We start from the raw sequence: 22736 nt of genomic DNA on the forward strand, positions 1-22736 counted from the left end.
GCTCAGATGTAGGGACCTTACTCAGCGGACTCACTTTGGTTTAACCGGCAAAGCTGCTGAAGCAATGATCCTCTGCAATCTCTGGGGTCTCCTGAGTCCTCCCCCAAGGGTTTCTCAACCACTCTGTCCTCACCACCCGCTTGTGACTTCCTGATAGATTAACTGATGTTGGTTCAGCAAGCATTGCCCTTGTGGCTAGTGTGGCTCGGTCCTATGTTAGACTGAAGACTGATAAAGTCATCTTCAAAGGGGTTGGGGACTGCACCATGAATAGGAGCTGGCACCTATTCTCAAGGTGGGGAGTGGAACAACAGCACAGCGAGAGTGATTAAATGCTCTTGATCTTGAGAAACGCTTTTCGAGTCATCATGATGCGCCTGAAATGTTTGTTTGATCATAAGCACTCTTTAACATTCAGGCTAAAAGTATTTTAAGTTTAGTTACAGAGCAGATTTCGTTTTTTGGTTCTTTATATTTCTTTGTATTTGAGAGCTTTATGAATTTTTCTTAGAATGTGGAGCCCTGAATAGATCTCCTTTTCTTTTTTTTTTTTTTTTACTTATACTCTAAGTTCTGGGGTACTTATGTAGAATGTACAGGTTTGTTACGTAGTATACACGTGCCGTGGTGGTCTGCTGCATCCTTTTGCCCAAATTGGAATGGGGGTGGTAGGAACGTGAAGGTGCCGCCTTTAGCATGATATGTATCTTTCTGGAGATTTTGGTCATCCATCTGTCCCTACCTTTTAGAATAAAGGGACAGCTAAGTTGATTTCCTTCCCCCAATGAGGAGGTCTGGAATGTGGACCTGGTCAAGCTGACAGGAGAACACAAAGGAGGTTCCCTTTCAGCAGCCACCACAATGGCAGGGTTCCACAGAGGAGCCTCGGGCAGGCAAAATTTAGGGCTCATTTCCATGAAGCCTACATTGAAATTGGCTAAGAGCTGTTTTCTCTGTGTCTGCAAGCCCAGTAGATGGGGAAGGATCCTGGAGAGATTTTATTCGAGATGAAAATCTGCCAGTCACATGGGTCACATATGTGGTAGTGGATGAGATGGAAGGTAAAAATGTTGGAGAGAAATTCACATTCTGTCCTTCAATACACACTGGACATTCATTAAGTTGGAGGCTCCAGCAAGCTGCTTGGAGAGGCCACAGAGGTGTGCCCTGCCTCAAATGACTTGAAGTCTAATAGGATGGATAAGATACGCGTATCAGTAACTGTGGACGCCAAAAAGATGCACTTTTTAGTTGTTGCTGTTGTTGGTCTTAATATGTTTCTAACATTCACTGATTGCTTTTTATGGGACAGGAACTAGTCTAAGTGTTTCACGTGTGTTAATGCTTTCAGTCATTGACTAATTGAATATCAAGCCTAGAATATTATGTGCCTTGGAAAGGGAAGGATGAAGTCTAGGGGAGGTCCAGGTAGAAGATATATCTAGCAGCAGCGTAGAGCTGAAATGAGGACAACTGTGAGTACTGGGCTGTGCAGCTGGGCTTCTCTAAGATGAAGGCCAATATCCCCAGGTTACAGAACGGGAAGCCGAGGCACTGAGTCATGCAGTGGTGTCTCCCAAATCACATGGCTAGAAAGTGCCAGAATCAGGAGCCTTAACCCTGGTGAGTTTAGATGTACTGAGTTCACTCTGCTGTGTTGGTTCTTCAGGAAATGGAGTGGTTGGAGGGTGGGAATGACTGGGATGCCTGGTTTCTGCAGCCATATGGACCAATACCAAGGTAATCATGGGGCAATGACCATCAGAATCTGTCTAGACTTAATGCTGTCCAGTAGGAATATAGTGTGAGTCACAAACAGAAGCTGCCTATGTTATTTCAAATTTTCTGGTAGCCACATCTACAAGAGTACAAAAGAAACAAGTGAAATTAAATTTAAGAATATATTTTATTTATCCCAGTGTATCTAAAATATCAATCCTTCAATATGTAATCAATATAGAAATTATTAATGTAATATTTTACCTTCTTTTCATACTAATCTTTGGAATCTGATGTGTATCTTACATGGCATATCTCAATTCAGACTAGCCACATTTCAGGTGCTCAAGCCCCTCCTGTGGCTGTGGCCCCCCTAAGGGGCAGCACGGGTCCAGAGTGTGACCGGACTTTTTGGACCCTTCTAGATGAAATGGATTATAGGACCCCCTCTTTCCTTAAAGCGGGTTCGAACTGGCTCTGTTACCACAACCACCACCTATCACTGTGCCATCCTGGAAGTCTGAGCCAACAGTCAGTGGCCAGTTCCCCTCCTCTGCTATGGCCACTCCTTCCTCGCAGTTTGTAGCCCCTTCAGTGTCCAGGAGTGGAAGTGGGAGTTTGCCCAGAATTCAACAGACCTTGACTTGATTGCCAGGGCAGATGAGCTCCATAGTTTGGCCTGGAAACTCTGGCTATTCTAGCCATGTACATTCACTCCTAAGCCATCTAGACTTCCGTAACCCAAACATATCATGGAGGCCTGTGGGTGGAAAGCAGCAACCACATTGGGTGAACCCAAGCTCTTAGGTCATCTAAATCAGAATTGATGTCAAAGCCATTTCTGTCCTTCTGGAAAGCTCAGATTAACTATTTAGCGAGTTTAGATTCTGTAGATAACTGTGTCATCTTCCTAACCTAACAAAACCTCGCACCCCCTCTGGAATTTAATATTGATGTTTCCACCATCAGCTCTCCACCGCCTGGGTTCCAGCATGACATTCGCCTTTCTCTGTGTCACTCTGGACTGCCCTTACCCCATTCAAAACAGATTCTGCTTCTTTGCTCTGTGGATGCCTGGCCAGTTGATGTTTGCTAGTGTACATTGGTTATAGATGGGCCTCATGGAAGGTTATTAAATCCATGGATTGATACATGGACATGCTAATTAGTGGAAATATTCTCACACTTTAGTCATCTTGTATGGAACTAAGTGGACATCCCCATGGACACATGTGAATATGTGTTAAATCCTAACTAGACAGTGCATATCAACCATCGGTTTAAGTAAGGGTTTAAAAAGGTAGGAGCACTCCTAGATCCTTACCTAAGTCCAACAGACTTAGTTCAAGCAATGGGTCATGAGAAGAGATTCTGTGTAATTCCAAAGAATTTAGATGTGAAATTTAAATGAGATTTTTACATAACTGTGTAATTCCACAACTGAGGAAATAGCGAGTCCTTTGAGCAAGTTTCTTCCTGCTCAAATTCTTGGGCTCAACTCTTTACCTGAGGTCTTGTCCCAGATACACCTGTTACTGGCATTCTCTCATCCTCCGCTTCTTAGCTCGGATCTCACCTCAGAGAAGCACCCCTGCTCCCACCCAGAGGAGCCGTATGCCTCCTCCAACACTCTCCATCACGTCCCCTGCTTTACTTTGTCTTTTGATCACTCATCACTCTCGGAAAACATCTATTGTTTTTCTCCCTTGTGGTCCTTTGTGGATAGCTGGGACTTTGCTGCTACCCAAAGGAGTAGTTAGCAAATATTTGGTGAATGATCTGGAGTATGTTTGAATGATGCTGGTGCTTAGATGTCCGGGTACCAGTTTCTTACAATTAATGAGAAGTGCAGGTAACACACTTCCATTCACCACACATTTGTCCTTGCTACGTAGTCCTTGCTACACTGGGTGCAGAAACAAAAGTGTGGTTAGTTGAGCTCCCTTTTCTTTTCTCCCCTTCCTATCCCGTCCTGCTTGCCTGCAAGCATTCCTCAGATGTCCTTGAGTCCAGCACTGTGCTAGCTGATGGAGACACAGAAGCAGGTAGAAGGATGTCTCTGCCCGCAGGAAGCTCATCACACAAAGCAAGGGTTCCCCTGTGGTAAGAGGGACCGAGAAGAACTACAGGCTCACAGATGAAGCTTCTGCTTTTCCCTAGAGGAAGAGTGCCCTGAGATGCAGGAGGCCTTCCCAGAGGAGGTGGGGGAGGACGGCACTCAGCAGACACCCTACACTCTCCCCAGGACTACTGAACTCAGGCCAGACCAAGCATGACTTCTTTCTCTCGTCTCAGGACCATGCATTCTGCTGGCCACAGCCAGGGGCCGGGGGGAGGTGTTGGACCTAGCATTATTCATAGACCTTTCTATGGTCGCCTAGTACAGGGATCTGTTGCCAGCCTCCTGGCACCCCACTCTCAGGCTGCTGCTGAACTGAAAGAGACTGCCCAGTAGGTGGCGTGCGGGCACTGTTGAGTGCCTGGTCCCCACTCAGAGCCAGCCAGCCCCTGCCAGCGCACATTCTCAGCACAGAGCCCCGGCGACTGCGGCGGCTACAACCTAGGCCTGGTCTGAGTCCATTTCATTTAGTTTCAAAGAAAGAATTAACAGAGGCTTAGTAAGTGTATCTGCTCAGAGGAGGGCGTTCTCTGAGAAAAAATAAACCAGACTGTGTGACCCCCACGTAGCGAGCCTGTTCTTTTGGAAATGCATCATTTGGTTAAAAAAAAAAAAAAAGAAAACAGAGCCTTGCATGCTTTCTTCCTGATGGAATTGGTGAGGGCACCGTCCATGCTGCCCGGTCTGGACACAAGTGGACACACTGTAATGCTGAGGGGAAGGCTTAAATCTGGGGACCCTGAGGGTAAAGAAGTCAGCAGGTGCCTGTGTTTTTGTTGGGTGGGAGCTATGCCCTTTCTGCAGACCTGGAGAACTCAAAACCACAGTCGTTCGGCCCCTCACTCCTGTGACTAGGTCTGTGCCTGAACACTCAAGGGATCGGTGGTGTATGGAATCAATCCCACAGGTATTTTTTGATAACGGACAGTGTGCTTATGAATCCCCTCTGCGTGCCAGGCACGGCAGCACACAGGCAACCGGGAGTCACAGCGCTGCCTTCACCATGGGTCTCGGGCCAGGCCCTGTACCGAGGACCCTGGGTGTCTTGCCCAGGCCGCTTCTTACTGCCTCCTGCATGGAGAGCTCAGCACTGAGGGGATTTGACTGTATGTGAAGATGCCCTATGTACAATAATGATTCTAAAAATTAAATTAAATTAGTAAATACATATTTGAAGGACAAAAATGATATTCCCTGATGCTTAGGCTAAGAAATGTCAATCAGAAAGCAAATTTGGTCAGTCTTCAGAAGAGAAACCAAAAAGACAGCTATAGACAATTACCCACCTCCTCTATGAGTTCATAGTTCTTCTGAGTTCCTCTTGCCTGCTTTGTAGGACAATGAAATTTCTTTATAAAATTAAACTTATTCAACCGAATAAGTTTAATTAAGGGACATTATGAATGTCTCTTAATCCTGAAGCTATCTCCTTAGGTTCTTTGACAAAATGCCAGGTTGCGCTGCAGAGCATCTGTCAGCCTCTCCATACATCCTCCTGGCCCCCAGATGCCCACCTGTATGGAACACAGCAGTGGCCCCTCTGAGACTCTAGGGTCTGCCAAAGGAAGGACACTCACAGAAAATGAAGAGAGGGCAGGGGAGTCGGGCTGTGTGTTCACCCCTGTGTCCTCCAGGACTGGCTGCACCCCACCTAAAGCCACATAAACCTTCTCTCTGGGCTCCGGCACCTGCTTCTCCCTCCTGCCCTTCATGGGGACAGGTGGGAGCGCCCCACTGTTTCCAGCTTTGGGATGCTGCATCATTTCCTGTTGCTTCCTACACCCCACCCAGGCTTTTCCAGGAGCCTCTTTACTAAACCCTTCTTAATTTGCCAGCTCGAGTGTACCATGTGCTTCCTTCTGCGGCCCTGAGCGATACGAAAGTGAGAATACATGGAAGCTTTGTCTTTCACAGTCATTACTCTGCCAGGAGAGAAAGAGAGAAAGAAGAGAGGAAATATGGAAGAATGTAAAGAAAAGGAAAGGAGGGAGGGAGGAAGGAAGAAAGAGTTGGAAAAAGAAAAGGGAAGAATGAGAGACCCTCTATCAGTTGATCGATCTATCTATCTATCTATCTATCTATCTATCTATCTATCTATCTCCCATTGTAGTGGGAGTGGAGAATTCCCATATTCCCTTCTAATAAGCCCTCCTTCTGCTCAAGTGATTAAGAATTGTTATCTGTTGCTGACAAAGAGCAGCCTGACTCATGCAACCATGAATCCCAAAGTCTGGAAGCCACTGCTGGGTGTGGCTGTGACCCCTGCTGTCAAGGAGCTCACAGTGTGACACCACCACAACTACCTGTCACCCCTCCTTTGTAAAACTTTAGTCCTCTTAGCCTTCCCTTCATCCCCAAGGGGTCTGTACTCATTCCTCAGGTCTTCTTGCATGAAACTTTGAGTCTGGTCTCCCCACTAGGTTGCAGAAATAATTTGAGACATCTGCTCTTCTGCACTCCAGGTAGCATGAAGACACTGATGAAACTGTGTTTTGTTCAGCTTTGCATATCCAGGGCCTGGCGAGGTACCTGGCAAAGGAGGTGGAATGACAAATAAATGATGAGAGAAAACCCACGTATAGGAAATGGAACGCACAATGAAGCAGTATGTTATCTAGCACCAAGGTTGAAAGTACTGACAAGAGGAGAATTTATGAAAGGACGTGGTGTCTGGCTGTGCACTGGGCAGCTAGGGAAGGCTGCAGGGAGCTGGCCGGCAGCCTCTAACTTTGAGGCCACAGCCCAGCACACTTGGGAGCAGGAGAAGGCCCTTCAAATACCTGCATGGGTTACTTGCTCATCTGTGTGTGACTGGAACCCTTCCTCCCTTCCTTTTTCCTCCCATCTTTCCCTCCTTCCCTCCTGTCCTTCTTCCCGTACATGGCATTTGTCTATGGAACACCTACCACGTGACAGACGCTCGATAAGATGCCAAAGATCTAGTGATAAAATAGATAACATTGTCCCTTTATTTGGTGTTTGCATTCTCATAGAGAAGATACGGGTTTTTAAAGTTCATAAATAAACTGATAAATAAGACATACTACATATTTTGGATAAGCTCTCCAAAAGAAACAAAAAGTAGGGAGAGGTACCTGTGTTAGTTAGATGGTCAGGGAGACCCTTTCTTAAGGATGATGAGTTTTATTTGTTGGTTGGTTTTTTGTTTCTGAGGCAGAGTTTCACTTTGTTGCCCAGGCTGGAGTGCAGTGGCAAGATCTCAGCTCACTGCAACCTCCGCCTCCTGGGTTCAAGCAATTCTCATGCCTCAGCCTCCTGAGTACCTGGGATTACAGGCCCTACCACCATGCCTGGCTGACTTTTTGTATTTTAGCAGAAACAGGGTTTCACCATGTTGTACAGGCTGGTCTGGAACTCCTGAGCTCAGGCAAGGAGTTCCAGAGGCTACCCGTCTCAGCCTCCCAAAGTGCTAGGATTACAAACCTGAGCCAGCGCGCCCAGCCAGGATGATGTTTTCAGCGGAGTCCTGGGGGATGAGAAAAACTGTGGAGACTGGTCCAGGCTGAAGGAACAGTGTGTGCAAAGACCCTGAGGTATGGGAATGGTGACTATACTGGGTTCTGGAATCTGTTCATAGATTTCAGCCAGATCTTCAAAGAAGAGAAGGTGACCCAGGTTTTGTTGACAAATTCCTGTTTGGGGCTGCATGTCTTGAAGTAGTTGCTGATACTGCCCCATTTCCTCCACTTTGCCTTGACCATTCCTGTGCGTGCAAGCATGGCTCATACCTGCTAGCTCTGAGGTAAAGGCTTTCTCTGGCTTCTGCGGTCCTTTCTTCCCAGGCATGCAGCAGACCAGACATGACAAGGAATTAGCCCCTCTGAGGTAGGGTGTCTGTGAGATGTGTGTTTTACACTGGCTCCCAGAGTTCCCTGATGGGATTACACCACAGTTGCCCACAGCGGTAACATGCTTGCACCTTGTGTTGGCTACCCTCCCATCTCTGAATCACTTTGCTACCTCACTGCGGGTATTTCCCGGGAATCCCTGTAAATAAAAACTTTGCATTTGAATCCTGTTCTCAGGGACATTTTCTGAGAGAATTCAAGCCAAGACACCAGCAGGCTGATATGTCTCTGCAAAAATTGATTTGCTGTAGACTAGAGCTTCGAATGCAATTTTGAGTGCACTCACATAGGCTTTTACGTTAATACCATGGCATTGGGCATGCTCCTCATTCTATTTCAGGCTTCTGAGCATGTATTCCTAAAACACCAGCCTGCTCAGGGAATCCACGTTTGCTTTTAGGGGTACCAAGGAGCCTTGGCTTTATGCTATTAATAATTGAGAGTAGGCACTTTAAGGAAATTTGATTTAGACACAGGATTTTCAGCTGCTTTCTTATTTGATGAAAGGATTTGATGAGGAAAAGGCTTTTCTTTTCACTGGACACACTCTGACCTTTGTTCTACTAGATTAATTTCATATCTAGAATGCCCTATCTTGGATGATGAATTAGCAATAAAAACCTCATCAAAATGTAATTACAGGCGAAGTGTTGAATAATGATCTCTTAAAAATTCCTATAGATTTGTCTGCACCTCCTTCCCCTTGTGGGGGAAATGAGCCTCAGCTGCTAGCTACCAGCCCCAGCTCAGGAATGCAGACCCTAGCCCTATTGCGAGGCTGGGGTGTGAGTGCTGGATTCTATCATTGCCCAGTGTCATCTGATTGATCAATTGCTTTTCTCCATGTGATGCACATCTTTATATAATTTAAAGGACCATCTCAATGAGGGTAGGAATACACAGGCAGTGGGAGCTCAAGGCAGAATGAAACCCTCTCCTCCTCCATCTGTGGCAGCCTGCTGGAGGGGAGAGTTATTAATTAAAATGTTAACTGCCCAGACAATAGCAGGCAGAACAGCTTGGAGAAAGCCTGAGAAGCAGGCACTGCGTTAGAGCTTTCATAACTGCGAATTCCAGGAAAGTTTGCTCCCCCTTAAAATAGGAAACAGAGCCATCCGCCTCTAATAGGAGACTTGAGTGAGCTATGTAGGTGATGTTAGGCTTTCCCAAGGAGCCCATCTTGTTTGTTTCCCGGGGCGGGGGCCCGGGGGAGGCGGGGTTGGACTTGACTGAGTGATAACCTCGCCTTACACTCACTCTGTTTCTTTTTCGGGCCCTGTAAAACCCTACAGCTGGATCTGACAGCAGAATATTCAAATGATCCCAACTGGGTAAATGCCCACATTCATTTGAATAACTGAAGAATTCAATCATTTGAATGCCAATGATTATTCCTTTGGGAGTTTACATTTTAGAAAGACCTTCCATCTGAATCCCCATGAGAGCATTAAATTGCTATCTAATTAGCAGTCCCAAATTATATATATTTAAAAGATAATTAAAGGTTTGAAGGCTGTTGGAATAACTGGTTATACATTTAAATGAATCACTAGAAATTTGTTAGTAATGTGTGGAGTTTTCTTTTATTTCTTGCTTTCCTCTTTGAAGTTCAGTAGACCCAACCTCACGGGGTTAAGTCTGGTAGCAGTAAGATAAAGGCAGATGTTTTTAATTACTGCAGCTCAAACCTCCAAATAATTATAAGCAGCTGTCATTTTTACATAATCCTAAATGATAAGACCCAAAGAATGCAAATAAAAATGTTGAGACCATGGGCTTTTTGGCACAAGGATTTAATCCCTATCACACCACTGCACTGACCATTGTACTTCATGGAGGAATGTGCTCTAAGCCATTATACACTTAGGTGAACTTTCATAATTATGTGATAGGCACATCTATTTTCAAACACACCTCCCAGGTGCCATTTCCGTGTTCTCTGGGGAGGCTTGCTAGGCAAGGGGAAACACTAATGCATTTGGAATTTTGAGGTAAGAAGGGAGTTTGGCTAAGCCAGGCAAAGGGTTTGCTGAAAGTTTTTCTCAGCCTCACTTGTCTGTTTCTCCTAGAGATGGGGACTACCCTGTACATGCATCAGTGGCTCCCTCCCTCCATTATGTAGCATTGTAGGATTGTCCCTGGTAGCATCTCTTTGTCCTGTTGCTGGGGTTTTCATTGGCTCAGCCACTTCTGTGTATCAGCTAACCAAGGACAGAAATCCCAAATGACAGACTGACCTGCCAGCTCCAACCCAGGAGGCTGTGGGCTTAGGTCTCAAATTCCAAGCTTTTGATGCCTGTCTCTTCCTGGAAGGGCAGGGCCCTCTTGAAGAGCAAGTCAAGGGGACATTTACTACAGTCACAAGGGCTTCTCTCCTTTTGATCCAATGACTATGATACCAAAGTCCACAAGATCAAGGTAGGCAATTCACCCCAGGCAGAGCTGAAGCCCAAGTCTGCAAGAGACAAATCTAGAACATCAGCTGGAAAGTAGGCGCGTGCACACACACACACACAGACACACACTCCAAATTAGATCAGCAGCCCAAGGACCCCTCTGCTAAGGAATTCTCAAGCTGGATTTAAATTGGGACTGGGACCTGGCTTTGCAGAAATGTGGCCCAGCAGAGGATCACCCAGTGAACTAAGCTGGATCCCTTGGGAATGGGAAATAGAAAAAGATGAAAGAGGAGAGAAATCAAACCAAGGGTTTATTTGGAACATGTAGAAGCTGACAGACATCACAGAGTATTATTACCTCTCCACAGTGAAAAATGCAGAGATTTTAGAAATGTATCCTGAATATTAGAACCTGTTAAAATATTCTGGTTCTTCCAAATGCCAAAGGGCCTCTCCTGGAGTTTCTAAGTTTCTAGCTGCACTCTAGGAAGAAGATCTAGTAGTAACTGGGAGAGGCTGAGACTTTTATCTGACTCCCAGGATTGCTGCAGGTTTTTCATGAATATGGGGTTAGACCCCCCATATTAATGAAGCCCATGTTTCTCCGGGCTCAAATACAAATATAAATATATGTTTGTATATATTTAAAGGAAAGATTCATTTGATCATTAATGATTTGAAATTCAGCTCTGCTCATTATGAATTCTAGAGACCTGGTTAATGATGACTATAGGTCACCTTGCTGTCATCCTCTACCTGTGTCCTCAGGATCCACCTCAGTTAGTCACTGGGCAGCAATCTCAGTTCCAGACCGGGAGGCTCACTAGTGCCTGTTTCTCTACGGAGCAGAGCAGTCTCTGAGGTCAGATTCTAGGTTTGAAATTCAGCCAAGCTACTTAACCTTCCTAACCTCAGGTTCCTTCACTGCAAAATGAGAACAAAAAATAGTGCCTGCTGCATGAGACTGTGATGATTAAATGAGATAATGTTCACAAAACTTCTAGAACAGGCCCAAAACATAGGTCGTTGTTACACATGTGTTTGTTACGTGAATACATAAACTAATTTGTTCATTCACTCTGTCCACTCACTCACCAAATATTTGTGGGAACCTATTCTGTGCCAGGCACTGTCCTAGGCATATGGTCCAATGATGAACATGGTGATTAGGACCTAGTGGGGGACACAGGCAAGTAAGCTAATAATTTGTAGTACAGCATGATGGCTGTGGAAGTAGGGCCACCATGTGAGGCTGAGGAGAGTATGGGAAGGACTTGACCCTACCCAGCCTGGCCAGGTCAGGACAGACTTCCAAGAGGAACTGATGTCTTGAGGAGATAGCGGGAATTGACCACAACTCCAAGTTGAAGTGAATTCAGAGCACATGGGGTGGCATGTTCAGAGGCCCGAAGGCAAGAATGATGATAACATTTTTAGCAGCCAGCTCAGTCTAGTGGGGGAGTAGAGTGAGAGGCAGAGTATAGCAAGAGAGAGGCCTGAACAGCAAGCAGAGGCCAAGTGGCAGGGACTTGTGAAATTCTGGGCTGTTGGGCGCTATCATCTAGGGCATGAGGAGCTATGAGGGTTCCAGCCCAAGCAGTGATATGATCTGATTTGGATTGTGAAAGAATCCCTCTGGCTGGACCCTGGAGAATGGATTGGAAGAGTTAGAGTACAGGCAGGGAGACTGCTTAGGGGACGCGTGCTCATATCAAGGGCAGAGCTATCACAGTGGCTGACACTAAGCCAATGGCAAGACTGATGTGATCCAATTCCAAGACACATTTAGAAGATAGAAGCAATGGACATGGTAGCTTGATGGGCCCTGCCTGGCTCACTGCCACTTTCTCTGATCATAGTCACCCATTCCAGCTCTTGCCTGTGTTTCCATGGTCACAGGCAAATATAATACACAGAGAACTCAGCCTTGCAGGGGACATTTGGCCATCCTGAGTCATGAATCACATCAGAACTCTCTTGGGTTTATTTAGACCAGCATGCATCCAGAAACATTTTTAAAAAGACATGTCACTATATCACCAAAAAAAACAAAAAACAAAAAACAACTCAGAATATTTTGCTGGTTCGCCTGTCCAGTGGAGTGGATGGACTGATGATGGACGAGAACCTGCTCAGTTTGGTAGTCAGAACACGGCTAGGGCTTAGAGCATATGTGTACAAAGTGGCTACATGCCTGTTTATGCTGCAAAGCATGGTATCCCCAGAGAGGTACAGAACAAGGACCACCCCAGGTGAGAAAGGAGAGAGACTCAGCTGGAAGCATCTGGGAAATTTCTTTCATGAAAAAGGTGGCCACAAAGATGGAGCCCTTCATGTCCTTTCTTCCTTCATAAGCATCTTCAACAGTTTTTAGCAGGAAAAGCAAAACAAAATAAAGCAATGATGCCAAGCATCTCCCTCAATAAAATTACACACACACATCTGATGAAGGCTCAGGATTCTGACGTTGGTTGTTGGTTGATGCTATTACAGGCATAAACAGGTAATGGCAGTTGGCTTGGAAGAAAGGATTTCTTTCCCTCTTGCCTGCATCCCTCTATTAACTTCACTTGCAAATTCATTGCCAGCTTCCTGCCCTGATTGTCATTTAGCATAAAAACCTGAAGTTGAAGGCTCTCTCTGTTCCTCAGCCATCTCTGAGATGGCGAGACTAGAGACTCTCCAGGGACTAAGTTAGGGAGAAGCAATGGAAATGAGGTGACAGGATATGAGTCAATGGGCGTGAGCTACTGACCACAGGAGGAAAACCAAGAGAGAGAGCTCCCTCTTCCGTGATGGTTAGCTGCGTCATCTTTTGAAAGCTAACGTTTTGTAGTGTTGATGGATACGACTTTGAGATTTTACTTGAGTGAATAAGGAAAGTCAATGTTTTTGTAGTTTCAAAACTAAAATCGACTTGTTGTTCCTAATTGTACCTCATATTCAAAACAGTCTGATGGTTCCACATACTCGAGAGTCTTTTGATATGGTCAACTACTCAAAGGAATAATGCAAAGAAAATAATGTAAATTTTTTTAAAAGTTACCTGCCATAATGTCCTTGGGGTCTCCGGTCTCTGTTGCCACTGGACCTGCAGCGATCATGGTGAGCTTCCTTCAACTGTGTGGGACCAATGGGTTCTTCCTTTTGCTCCTATGGGATTTATCCTTGGATGTTATCTTGACAGAAAGAATGATGAAAATCTAACTGCCTTCTGGAACAAGAGTATGTAAGATAAAAGGGAATTGAGACCCAATGAAGTATGTACCTGGAAGTAAAGACTGGCTGACGTATGCAGTGTTCACATTTTAAAGTTCTGAGAGAAATAAAAATGTGTCATTATTGAAAAAAAAAAAGTTACCTGCCAATCATGGCCAACATGGTGAAACCCTGTCTCTACTAAAATACAAACATAAATAAAAAAAATTAGCCAGGCTAGTGGTGGCACGCACTTGTAGTCACAGCTACTCAGGAGGCTGAGGCAGGGGAATCACTTGAACCTGGGAGGCTGAGGTTGCAGTGAGCCGAGATTGCTCCACTGCACTCCATCCTGGGCGACACTCCATCTCAAAAGAAAAAAAAGGTACCGCCAAATGTCACAGACACACTTTCAAATTATAGAGGTCTTATTTTTAACCCTGGATAGTATCTTCTAATGACACAGCAGTACCTGAAAACTTTGGTGAACCTGGCTTTGGAATAAGGCATACATCCACGCTCCGGAACTCCGTGCAGCTTTGTCTGAAACTGAAATGTATTCCAAGCCTGTCTTGCTTCTAACTTTTGTCAAGGAGACTTTAGAGAGGGTTTTTAAGTGCTCAAACTCATCAGAGCAGATGCCCCCAGGTGCCACATGAATCTTTATTTTGCGTGCCCATCTGCATGTGTTCCTTCTTCTCTGCTGAGGAGCATTATTTTCTCAGCGTCACTTCTTTACCTACAGCAGAGGTCTGGAGTTGCCACTCTCCCTCCCTGCTTTCAGAGTGCCCTGTTCTCTGTCCCATTGCTGGCACAAAAGGTTCCTCCCAGCTCAACTACTCAGCACTATTTTGATTTTTATGTCTAGCTTGCTATTACAAGACCAACCGGCTTTTTGAGAATGGAAGCTTAAAGCCAGTCTCGGTGTGGTGAGCTGTTTGACCTACAAAAACGGCGGTGGGCTAAGTTGCCTCCTCCCCACACACAGTGCTGTGTGTGACTCATGGCTACCCAGAGGACACTGATGAAGATAAAGGTCATTTAGGTTTTCAAAGCAGCCTGTTAATTGTTGTTTTTTAAAAAAATACCAAAGCTGTTTTAGTTTTACAGCGATCAAAAGGATTTTGTAATCATACTAAGAGAGCACATACAACTTTTCATCTTTGAGACACTTAAAAACATTAATTAATAAGAGCACAGTACCTTTTAGAAAAAGGAAAGGGCTTGTTGTCTTGACATGCCCTGTTGCCTCCTTCCCACCTTCCTGCTCGTTTTCGACACACCCTCATGGCCCTTTTTCCCTGCGGTATATCTGGGCTTCTCATCTTTCCGTGACACGTAAGATTGCAACTCCGAATACAGGCTTACTGGCATTTTTCTCTTGGCATAATGCCTATGTCATCCCATTGGGCATCTTGTCTAGAGAAGTCTGGGCTATCTCGGAGTCACACAACAAAGAGGCCAGCCAGCACCATTTTGGTGGAAATCTGAGCGGAAATGATATCCTCCCATACCACAAGGATTCCCTGAGGCCCTGAGATGGATGTTGGTGAAATTAAATAAGATATTGCAAGTTGGGCAACAGCATATCACTTAACTCACTGCAGCCACTCAGTTTGTTGTAGGTGTTCTTTTTTTTTTTTTTTTTTTTTTTTCCTGAGACAGAGTCTTACTCCGTTGCCCCGGATGGAGTGGTGTGATCTCAGCTCACTGCAACCTCTGCCTCCCAGGTTCAAGCGATTTTTTTGCCCCAAGGTCCTGAATAGCTGGGACTGCAGGCACATAGCATTGTGCTCAGCTAATTTTTGTATTTTTTGGTGGAGATGGGGTTTTGCTGTGTTGGCCAGGCTAGTCTTGAACTCTAGATCTGCCTCAGCCTCCCAAAATGCTGGAATTACAGGGGTGAGCCACTGTGCCAGGCCTATGTATTCTTAATCTGACACTGATTATCCTTTCTCTGGCCACCAAGCTCAGTTTCAGGGTAGGCCAAATGAGTCAGCTGGTAACAGAGACATGACCAGCTAATGGCATTTGACTTCCAATGTGATTCTGTGACCATTAATGGGTCTTCTGTGTCCAGTCCCATCAGCAGTTGCCATCTGAACCAAGGACCTGCATTACCCAGGAGAAGAGCACCTCAGGGAGGCAGTGCCAAGGGCTGGTGACAACTAGATGGCAGGTTCAGAAACGAGGCTGGGCCGGCTCCACCGCAATGCTGCTGCCTGTCAGCCACGTCACCACATGACCCACCCTTCCAAGGTGCTACATTTTCCCATCTCAGAATAAGTTACCCCTCACCTAGAGTTGTGAGAATGAAACAAGACACATACCACTCTTAGCACAGAGCCTGGCACCAGAAACATTTACCCTCATAACGAATGATGGAAAGTGAGGGGGAAACTGCCCAGAAGGGGAATAATCACTTTTTCATTCTTTTCTAAAGGCAGTCACTTGGAAAGCAGAACAGATTAGTTGCTACATTTTATAAATTTCTTGTTAGAGAAACAATGAACTTTGAAAAGTGAAAACAGTAACTGATTCAAAGTACTTTTACCCTTTGGGAAAGAGAGCAGAATGGCAGGTGCCAACCCCCATATGGTGTTAGTGAGGGCAATATACTTTCACTTCGTATACTTTTCATTATTTTCCAAATTTTCAACAATGAGCTATTATTTCATGGATAAGGGGCTGGGGGGAAATAAGGAAACAACAAATGCTCAAAGTGCTTAGATTGTGACTTTGTGTCTGTCACCACCCCAACCCCGCTGCTGATCCCCAAGGGAGCAGGGGCTGACAGAGGCCACTGGGGCTGCCTTTTCCTGGGGCCACCTCCTCTGGGTCTGTCACAGCCAGAGGCCTTGATATGCTGCTGGCAATGTGGAATCAAAGGGGAGAAGGCCCTCACTCTGCCACAACCCCCCGACCTTTGCCTTGGCCTTGAGATAAATCAGCACCAAGTCAGGTCCAACAGCCTCCTTAAAGGAGCAGGGCTATTTATAAACAAGATACTGCTATGAACCCCTTTACCTGTGAAGGAGCTTCCTCCCTGGGGGTGAGCTGCATGGGGCAGGGGCTGCTGCATCTCATTAGTCAGTATCAGCAGTCGTTAGTACTGGCCGAATGGGCATGTCTTCAGGCCGTATATATTAAGACACCCGATGTGCTGGGCTCCTTGCTGAACCATGTTTATACCCATTTGCTTCTCAGTGCAGCCCTGTAAGCTGAGTGCCTGTACCTCCATCTTAACGGATAAGGAAAATGAGGCACAGAAAGGTGCACACCTGGCCCCAGACCACACAGTATGTAGAACTGATTAGAATCAGAGTCTGACTCCAGGGTCCTGGCTTTAAGCACTCTCCTAAATGGGTTCCCTTGATGAAGCCTGATTTACTGGTAATGAATTGTGATCAACAGCATGAGACTGGCAGCTTATTCTCCCTGGGTGATTCTTCCATGCTCCCCAAGGCTTGCCCAGGCCTGGCACAGAGCCTGAGAAATCTCAGGTATTTTGGGATGTGTAGGTGAACAAATGAGTGAATGAGAGAAAGAATGGATGAGTGAGTGAAGGAATGAAGTGCCCTGTGTCCATTGGTCCTTATCTCTTGCATATGGAGGAGTAAGGCTACTTACATCCATCCTCCTGAAATGGTCCCTTTAACCTTGGGCAAAAAAGACACAGGGCTTTGGAGGAAATGGCCAAGGTCTTCATCAGCTGAGGACTGTAGCTGCCTAGGAGAGAAACATCTGCCCCAGATAATAGCTGGCTCTCAGCCCTCGGCCACACCCCGTGTCCAGATGGCATTAGCTTTGGAAAAAGTTTCTTCCTCTCTACTTTGGGGATCTCCCACCCCTATCTCCTTCCTTCCTGTTGGCAGCATGGAGTAGCACATGTATGTATCAATTATTAGCACACACAGTGTTTGTTCCACAGAGGCGGCATGGATATGTGTAGCTGATTTCCTCTGGCCTTTTCCAGGAGAACACAGAAAGAGTAAAGGTGTTTTGTTTTATTGAAATCAACATGGTCATTGCGTTGGCCCAGTCCACGGTGCCTCCAAAGTCAGTCTGTAGGTAACACAAAAGGGGCTGGTATCCAGACCATTAAATATGGCCAGGAAGGCTCTGTGCTGCAGGCAAGTCCTGGTTCCAGCTTGCTCCTCGATGAGTGCCCTCTTGTCCCATCCTGCCAGGCCAAGCGCTTGTTTGTGTGTTCCCCACATCTGGCCTTTATTTGAAACTCCACCTCAAAGTATTTCATAGCACAGAATATCTTTCCTTATTAAATTCTCCCCCACAGATTTTTTTCATAAAACAGGCACCAAAAACTACAAACCTACCTGTGGCTCTCAAAGTATCTGTTTATAAACCTTTGGAAACTGTTTGCAATTCGTTAATCACATTTTGAAAGGAAGTTACAGATTACAGATACACTAACAAATGCCATACGCGATGCTTAGGGCCCGGTAACCAACTCCTCATGCAGAAGAAGAGGGACTCATGGAGCTAAGGGACCTGGAATTTGTCCCCTTTTAAAACTGCATGGGAGAGGGGAGATTGGGCGTGGGAGTTGGACATTTGAGAATTTAGTTTTTTGTTTTTTTTTTTTTTTTGAGACGGAGTTTCACTCTTATTACCCAGGCTGGAGTGCAATGGCATGATCTCGGCTCACCGCAACCTCCGCCTCCTGGGTTCAGGCAATTCTCCTGCCTCAGCTTCCCCAGAAGCTGGGACTACAGGCATGCACCACTATGCCCAGCTAATTTTTTGTATTTTTATTAGAGACGGGGTTTTACCATGTTGACCAGGATGGTCTCGATCTCTTGACCTTGTGATCCACCCACCTCGGCCTCCCAAAGTGCTGGGATTACAGGCATGAGCCACCTTCACTCATAGGGGTGAGGGGCCAGGGGAGTAGGCAAGCAGAGATCGATTGTATTCAAATACAGTCATGCATCTTGGAGAGCAGGGAGGCATTTTGTAAATCACATGTTCCTCCATGATCATGAAAGCACTAATATTTGCAAATACTTCACATAACATGTACTTTAAAAAGCAATTCATTTGAAAAGAAAAAGGCACTAAATATATACAAGTTGGAATTCTATTCACTACTCAATGCTTAAAAGCTAAGCCAGCTTTTTTTCTTATTATTAAAATAAGGCCTTTAAAAGGAATGGGGGATAATGTGGCGAGAAAGTATAGACATAGAAAACATCCAAGCCTGATCCAGGTGCACACACCACATTTGCAGGACCTTTTTCTTATCTTTTCTCGGCTTTCCCTGCATTGGCTTCATTCCCAGGAAGACTTTCTACAAGTAGTGGCAGAGATGGCCATGAGCTATTACAGGTTCCTATCCTGCCATCTTAGCAATCCCTCTTTTCTGGATAAATCCAGGAAAGCATCCCAAATAGAATCTCTTGAGTTTCATTTGAATTGGAATGGATTATGTACTCACCTGTGAACCAGTGACATCCTAGAGTGATGTGGGCCTCCCTCACTGAGAAGGTCCCATGAAGGATGATTTTCCTTCACTAGAATTATACTTGCTAGGTGTGGTACCCAAGGAGTTCCCTACAGGAAAACTGAGGTGATTGATGGGGAATGGGTGATGGCAGACTGAAGCATAGGAACCTTCCTTATAGAATGCCATTCTCTGTCCTTTTAATATACTTGCTTAGTAGGGGAAAGGAGGTAGGTGGATTTAGGCTCCATATGTTAGAGTTGGCTCATAGCTCTTGGTCTGTTCTAGCTATACAACAGCCCACTGACTTTTACTTTTCTCACTCAACTTAGTCACTCTGATGCATGCCTGTTTATATTATAAAGGAGCTTATTCATTAATAAAGACCCAATTAAAAAGTGTTTCAGACCCATTTGACATACCTGGCTAAGCAGACATTGTAGAAGGGCATTCATTCTTAAAACAGTGTTCCAGTGGAAGTTTCCCTACCCCCATCTGTATCTTGCTGTGAAATTAGATTACAGAGACGAGCTGGAATATGGTGGCTCACGGGCCAGTGTCATGGCAAGTCTTTCATTCCATCACTCTCTAATCCTTCCAAGTATCTCAAATACCTTTTGTTGCAATGTCCTGCATTTCTTGAGAGATTATAAAAAAATGAGTAAAGACATTTGGGAAGGATCAGAAGTCAAGAATTCTCTGCTGATTCCATCTTTGCCAAATGCCATCTAAAAGGACTTGGGCTCCTTAGCACAAGTGTGAATTTTTCTGCCAGGAGAGACTTCAGTTCAAACTTGTAATCTACACACCAGGTAGAGACATATGAATGTGACTGACACCATCGTATTCAACAAACATCTCTTGTCTGCCTATGGTTTGCAGAATGGTGAGCAGTGAAGTTACTGAATGGTCTTCATTTCAGGAAAATGAGATATTAGCCAATTCTATGAAGTGAGCCTGTGTCGTTCCACAAAATGCATGACTCTCAGGAATATTGCCAGCTGAGTATTAAAAGGTTTTTCTCTGTCTGGGAATGTGCTTGCCATTTTACATGCATTATCTCATTTATTACTCCCAACTTTTCTTTGCCATGGAGGTACTGTTATTTTTACCCACTTAGCTGGGTACCTAGTTTAGGATCACACACCCAGTGTGATGTAAGTGGTGTGACATGGCAGAGCTACTGTGATCTTCTCTCTGAAAAAAGACACAGGGACACTTTTTTTGAGGATAAAGGAATATTTGTTGCTCTGGAGCTTGTAGTCTTTTTTTAAAAGCTCTTTGACAGTGGTTGAAATAACATGAGGCTTAGACATGAAAATTTAGACAAGGGCTGCTCGTGGGTGGGGTGTCCTCTATCATACTGGCTATGCAATCTTATTTAACTTGTTTAATTTATTTAACATTGTTAGAACCTGTTTTCCCAAATGCATTATGGGCAACACATTGGTCTTAAAGAAGCAGAATTAAGAAGGAAAAACTACAAGTAAGTCCTTGGGAAAGAATAAAGCACTGCTTAATTGACTTCGTATCTTTAGTACCTTGCACTTAGTAGGTGTCCCATAAATGTGTATTGAATCAATGAATAAAGAAGCATTTTGAAGTAACCAAAGAAAGAACTTCCTCAAAATAGACAGTTTAGATCCAGCATCAGGCTACCCAAGAAATGACAGAAGTTCTGCCTGTCAAGTTCAGGATCTGGGCTGTGTGAGTTTCTGGGTTGCCTAATAACTCTCAGTAATGGTTCTTAGGTAACAGAGGTCCAGAGCGGCTGTCTGACTCTAAGTCCTCAGGGGGACAGGACAGTCCCTCCCCCACACTCCTCTGCACTGAGGCGCAAGGCACCGCTGCTGCCGACAACTCCCATTGACTTCGTTCCTGTTCTTTCTGCTCAGCCCAAGACTGCATCTCACAAGGGCCAGGGCCTCCATGCACACAGGAACTTTCCATAACAGGATCCAACTGCTAATCTGCTATTGTTTACAGCAGCTTCTGAGGGAACCACTTTCCTTCCCCTTCATCTGGAGTAGATCTGATGTCATAAAACTGACTGTGAATGTCTGTTCATTGAAAACCTAAGAGTAGGGGATGCGCTCACCATCAGTCAGGGTGGTAAGAGCCCACTGGCCATAGGAGGCCAGGCAGCATCCTAGGTAGTGGTGGGGAGGGGAGGGGACTCTCCAGAGAGGTCACAGAGTTCCTGAAATACACTTGACAGGGAAGAAAAGTGCATTACTTGGACATTCGTCCCTGTTTGGCACCACAGTGGTATAAGATCGATCCCTTCTGGCCCTTCCCCCATCACACCGGGAGTCAGTTTACACTTCTCTAGTTCAATATACAGGTGCGGTTTTCTCCTTCGTGCCCAGTGTGGCCTCAGCACCTGTCACCATAGTAGCCGATCATTTCCAAAATGGCAACCTATGGTTTTGGGGTCTTAAAACACTTAAGACTGACCCTGCATCTTACTTAGAGCCTTCCGGTTCAATCAAAAGATGACCGATCTGGAGAGAAAAGTGAAAAAGAAAGCAGTATATATGCATGTATACGTTTCCAGTGTGCTGTTAACCACATCTGATGAACGGGTAAAGGGGTTGCTAATCCGTAGCCTGCAGCAGAGGGCAGACTTTCCTACATTATAAACACCCCACAACCAGCGTGAAAGGCCTCAAGACAAGAACGTCCAGACACAAGAACGTCCGGCCGATAAAATGGTAGGCTTACGGGGTGACTAACACCAGTGATTTAGGGGAGAAAACTAGAAGCACTTCCCCAGTTATTCATGCGCTCATCAACTTTTCTGGAGAAATGCCCTAACAGCCATTAAATCTGGCTGTGATTCCCCAGCCTCTCATCCACACCAGGTAAAGGAGCCGTGCTTAGTTCAGTACTGCTGTGGCCAGTGTGGCAGCAAAGAGATGGTTCTGTGTGACTGCAAGATGCCACCAGCATGCCGAGCCCAGCCCCAGCTGTGGGGATCTGTGCTTTTCCTTCCTCACCAAGGAGTCTGGGGTAGGTTTGAGACAGAAGGTAGAGGAGGGAGAATTATAAAGTGTAGGGGGATATGGCTAGATTTTTGGTGAATTTTTAAGTAAGAAGCCATTTCTTGTGTCATGAATTGAGTTTTAGCAGCTTTGGAATACACACACACACACACACACACACACACACACACACGCAGACACACACACCATTCAATAGGAAGACAACTCCAGCTGCTAACCAATTGGCTATCTTTACAGAATTTACATTGTTTACATGTATACGATCTATGTGTATGTACATATGCACACACCCCACCCCCGTTCAAGGAGGGGACACATTTTTCTTTGTATCTGGTGTTTTTGGAACCAACGAGTCTACAAGGTAAACTCATATTAAGCAAAGCGTTAACTTTTCTACTCCCCCAGCTTGGAGCAAATGTTTAGAAGCATCTGGCCTCGGCTTTCCTGATGTTAAAGCCCCTAGGACTGTTAACCTGCTGGGCTTCTCACCCACATGGATCCACTCTCAAGCCCTGTCCGTGAAACAGGACTCGAGACGATAAGATTGCGCTGGCTGATGACTTCACGGACTTTTCTTTTTCTTCTTCCCCCTCACTAGTATGAAGAAGGAAAAAAGCGAAGGAAACCTAACTATAGTAGTGTTGACCTCTCTGAGGTGGAGTGGGAAGACCGCGATGACGTGGTAAGTGATTTGCTTTCAGGCCTTGTGGAGATGGAGTTGTACCCACCTCTGTACCTCGAGGTGATCCCAGGAGTTGGCCAAGAGGCCCACCGAAGGGACACCTGGCCACCAGAGGGGCGTGGAGACAATGGGCCATTGTACCATTTGTGGAGTTTTATAACTCTCCAGCTAGTCCATCGGACCAGTTGCAGACAGGCCAGCCACCCCAGCTGCTTGTGCAGTCTACTAAAACCATCCCCTGACAGACTCTGGTCCCCTCTACAGCTGATGACTCCAGCCTC

At 45.5% G+C, this 22736-nt stretch overlaps 1 protein-coding gene across 28 annotated transcripts in view; it reads left to right on the forward strand.

The window, feature by feature from the left end:
* Positions 1–22736, forward strand: part of CACNA2D3 (calcium voltage-gated channel auxiliary subunit alpha2delta 3) — a 923853-nt gene that overhangs the window by 698889 nt on the left and 202228 nt on the right. For all 28 annotated transcript variants that reach the window (XR_008476741.2, XM_078351196.1, XM_078351197.1 and 25 more), the window contains one exon: positions 22372–22455. Coding sequence is in view for 27 of the 28 variants with exons in the window: in XM_078351196.1 (XP_078207322.1) it covers positions 22372–22455 (84 nt within the window). In the remaining variant the exon portion in view is untranslated. The remainder of the gene's footprint in view (positions 1–22371; positions 22456–22736) is intronic.

The sequence above is a fragment of the Callithrix jacchus genome, chromosome 15, assembly GCF_049354715.1.
Source record: "Callithrix jacchus isolate 240 chromosome 15, calJac240_pri, whole genome shotgun sequence".
Classification (NCBI taxonomy): Eukaryota; Metazoa; Chordata; class Mammalia; order Primates; family Cebidae; genus Callithrix; species Callithrix jacchus.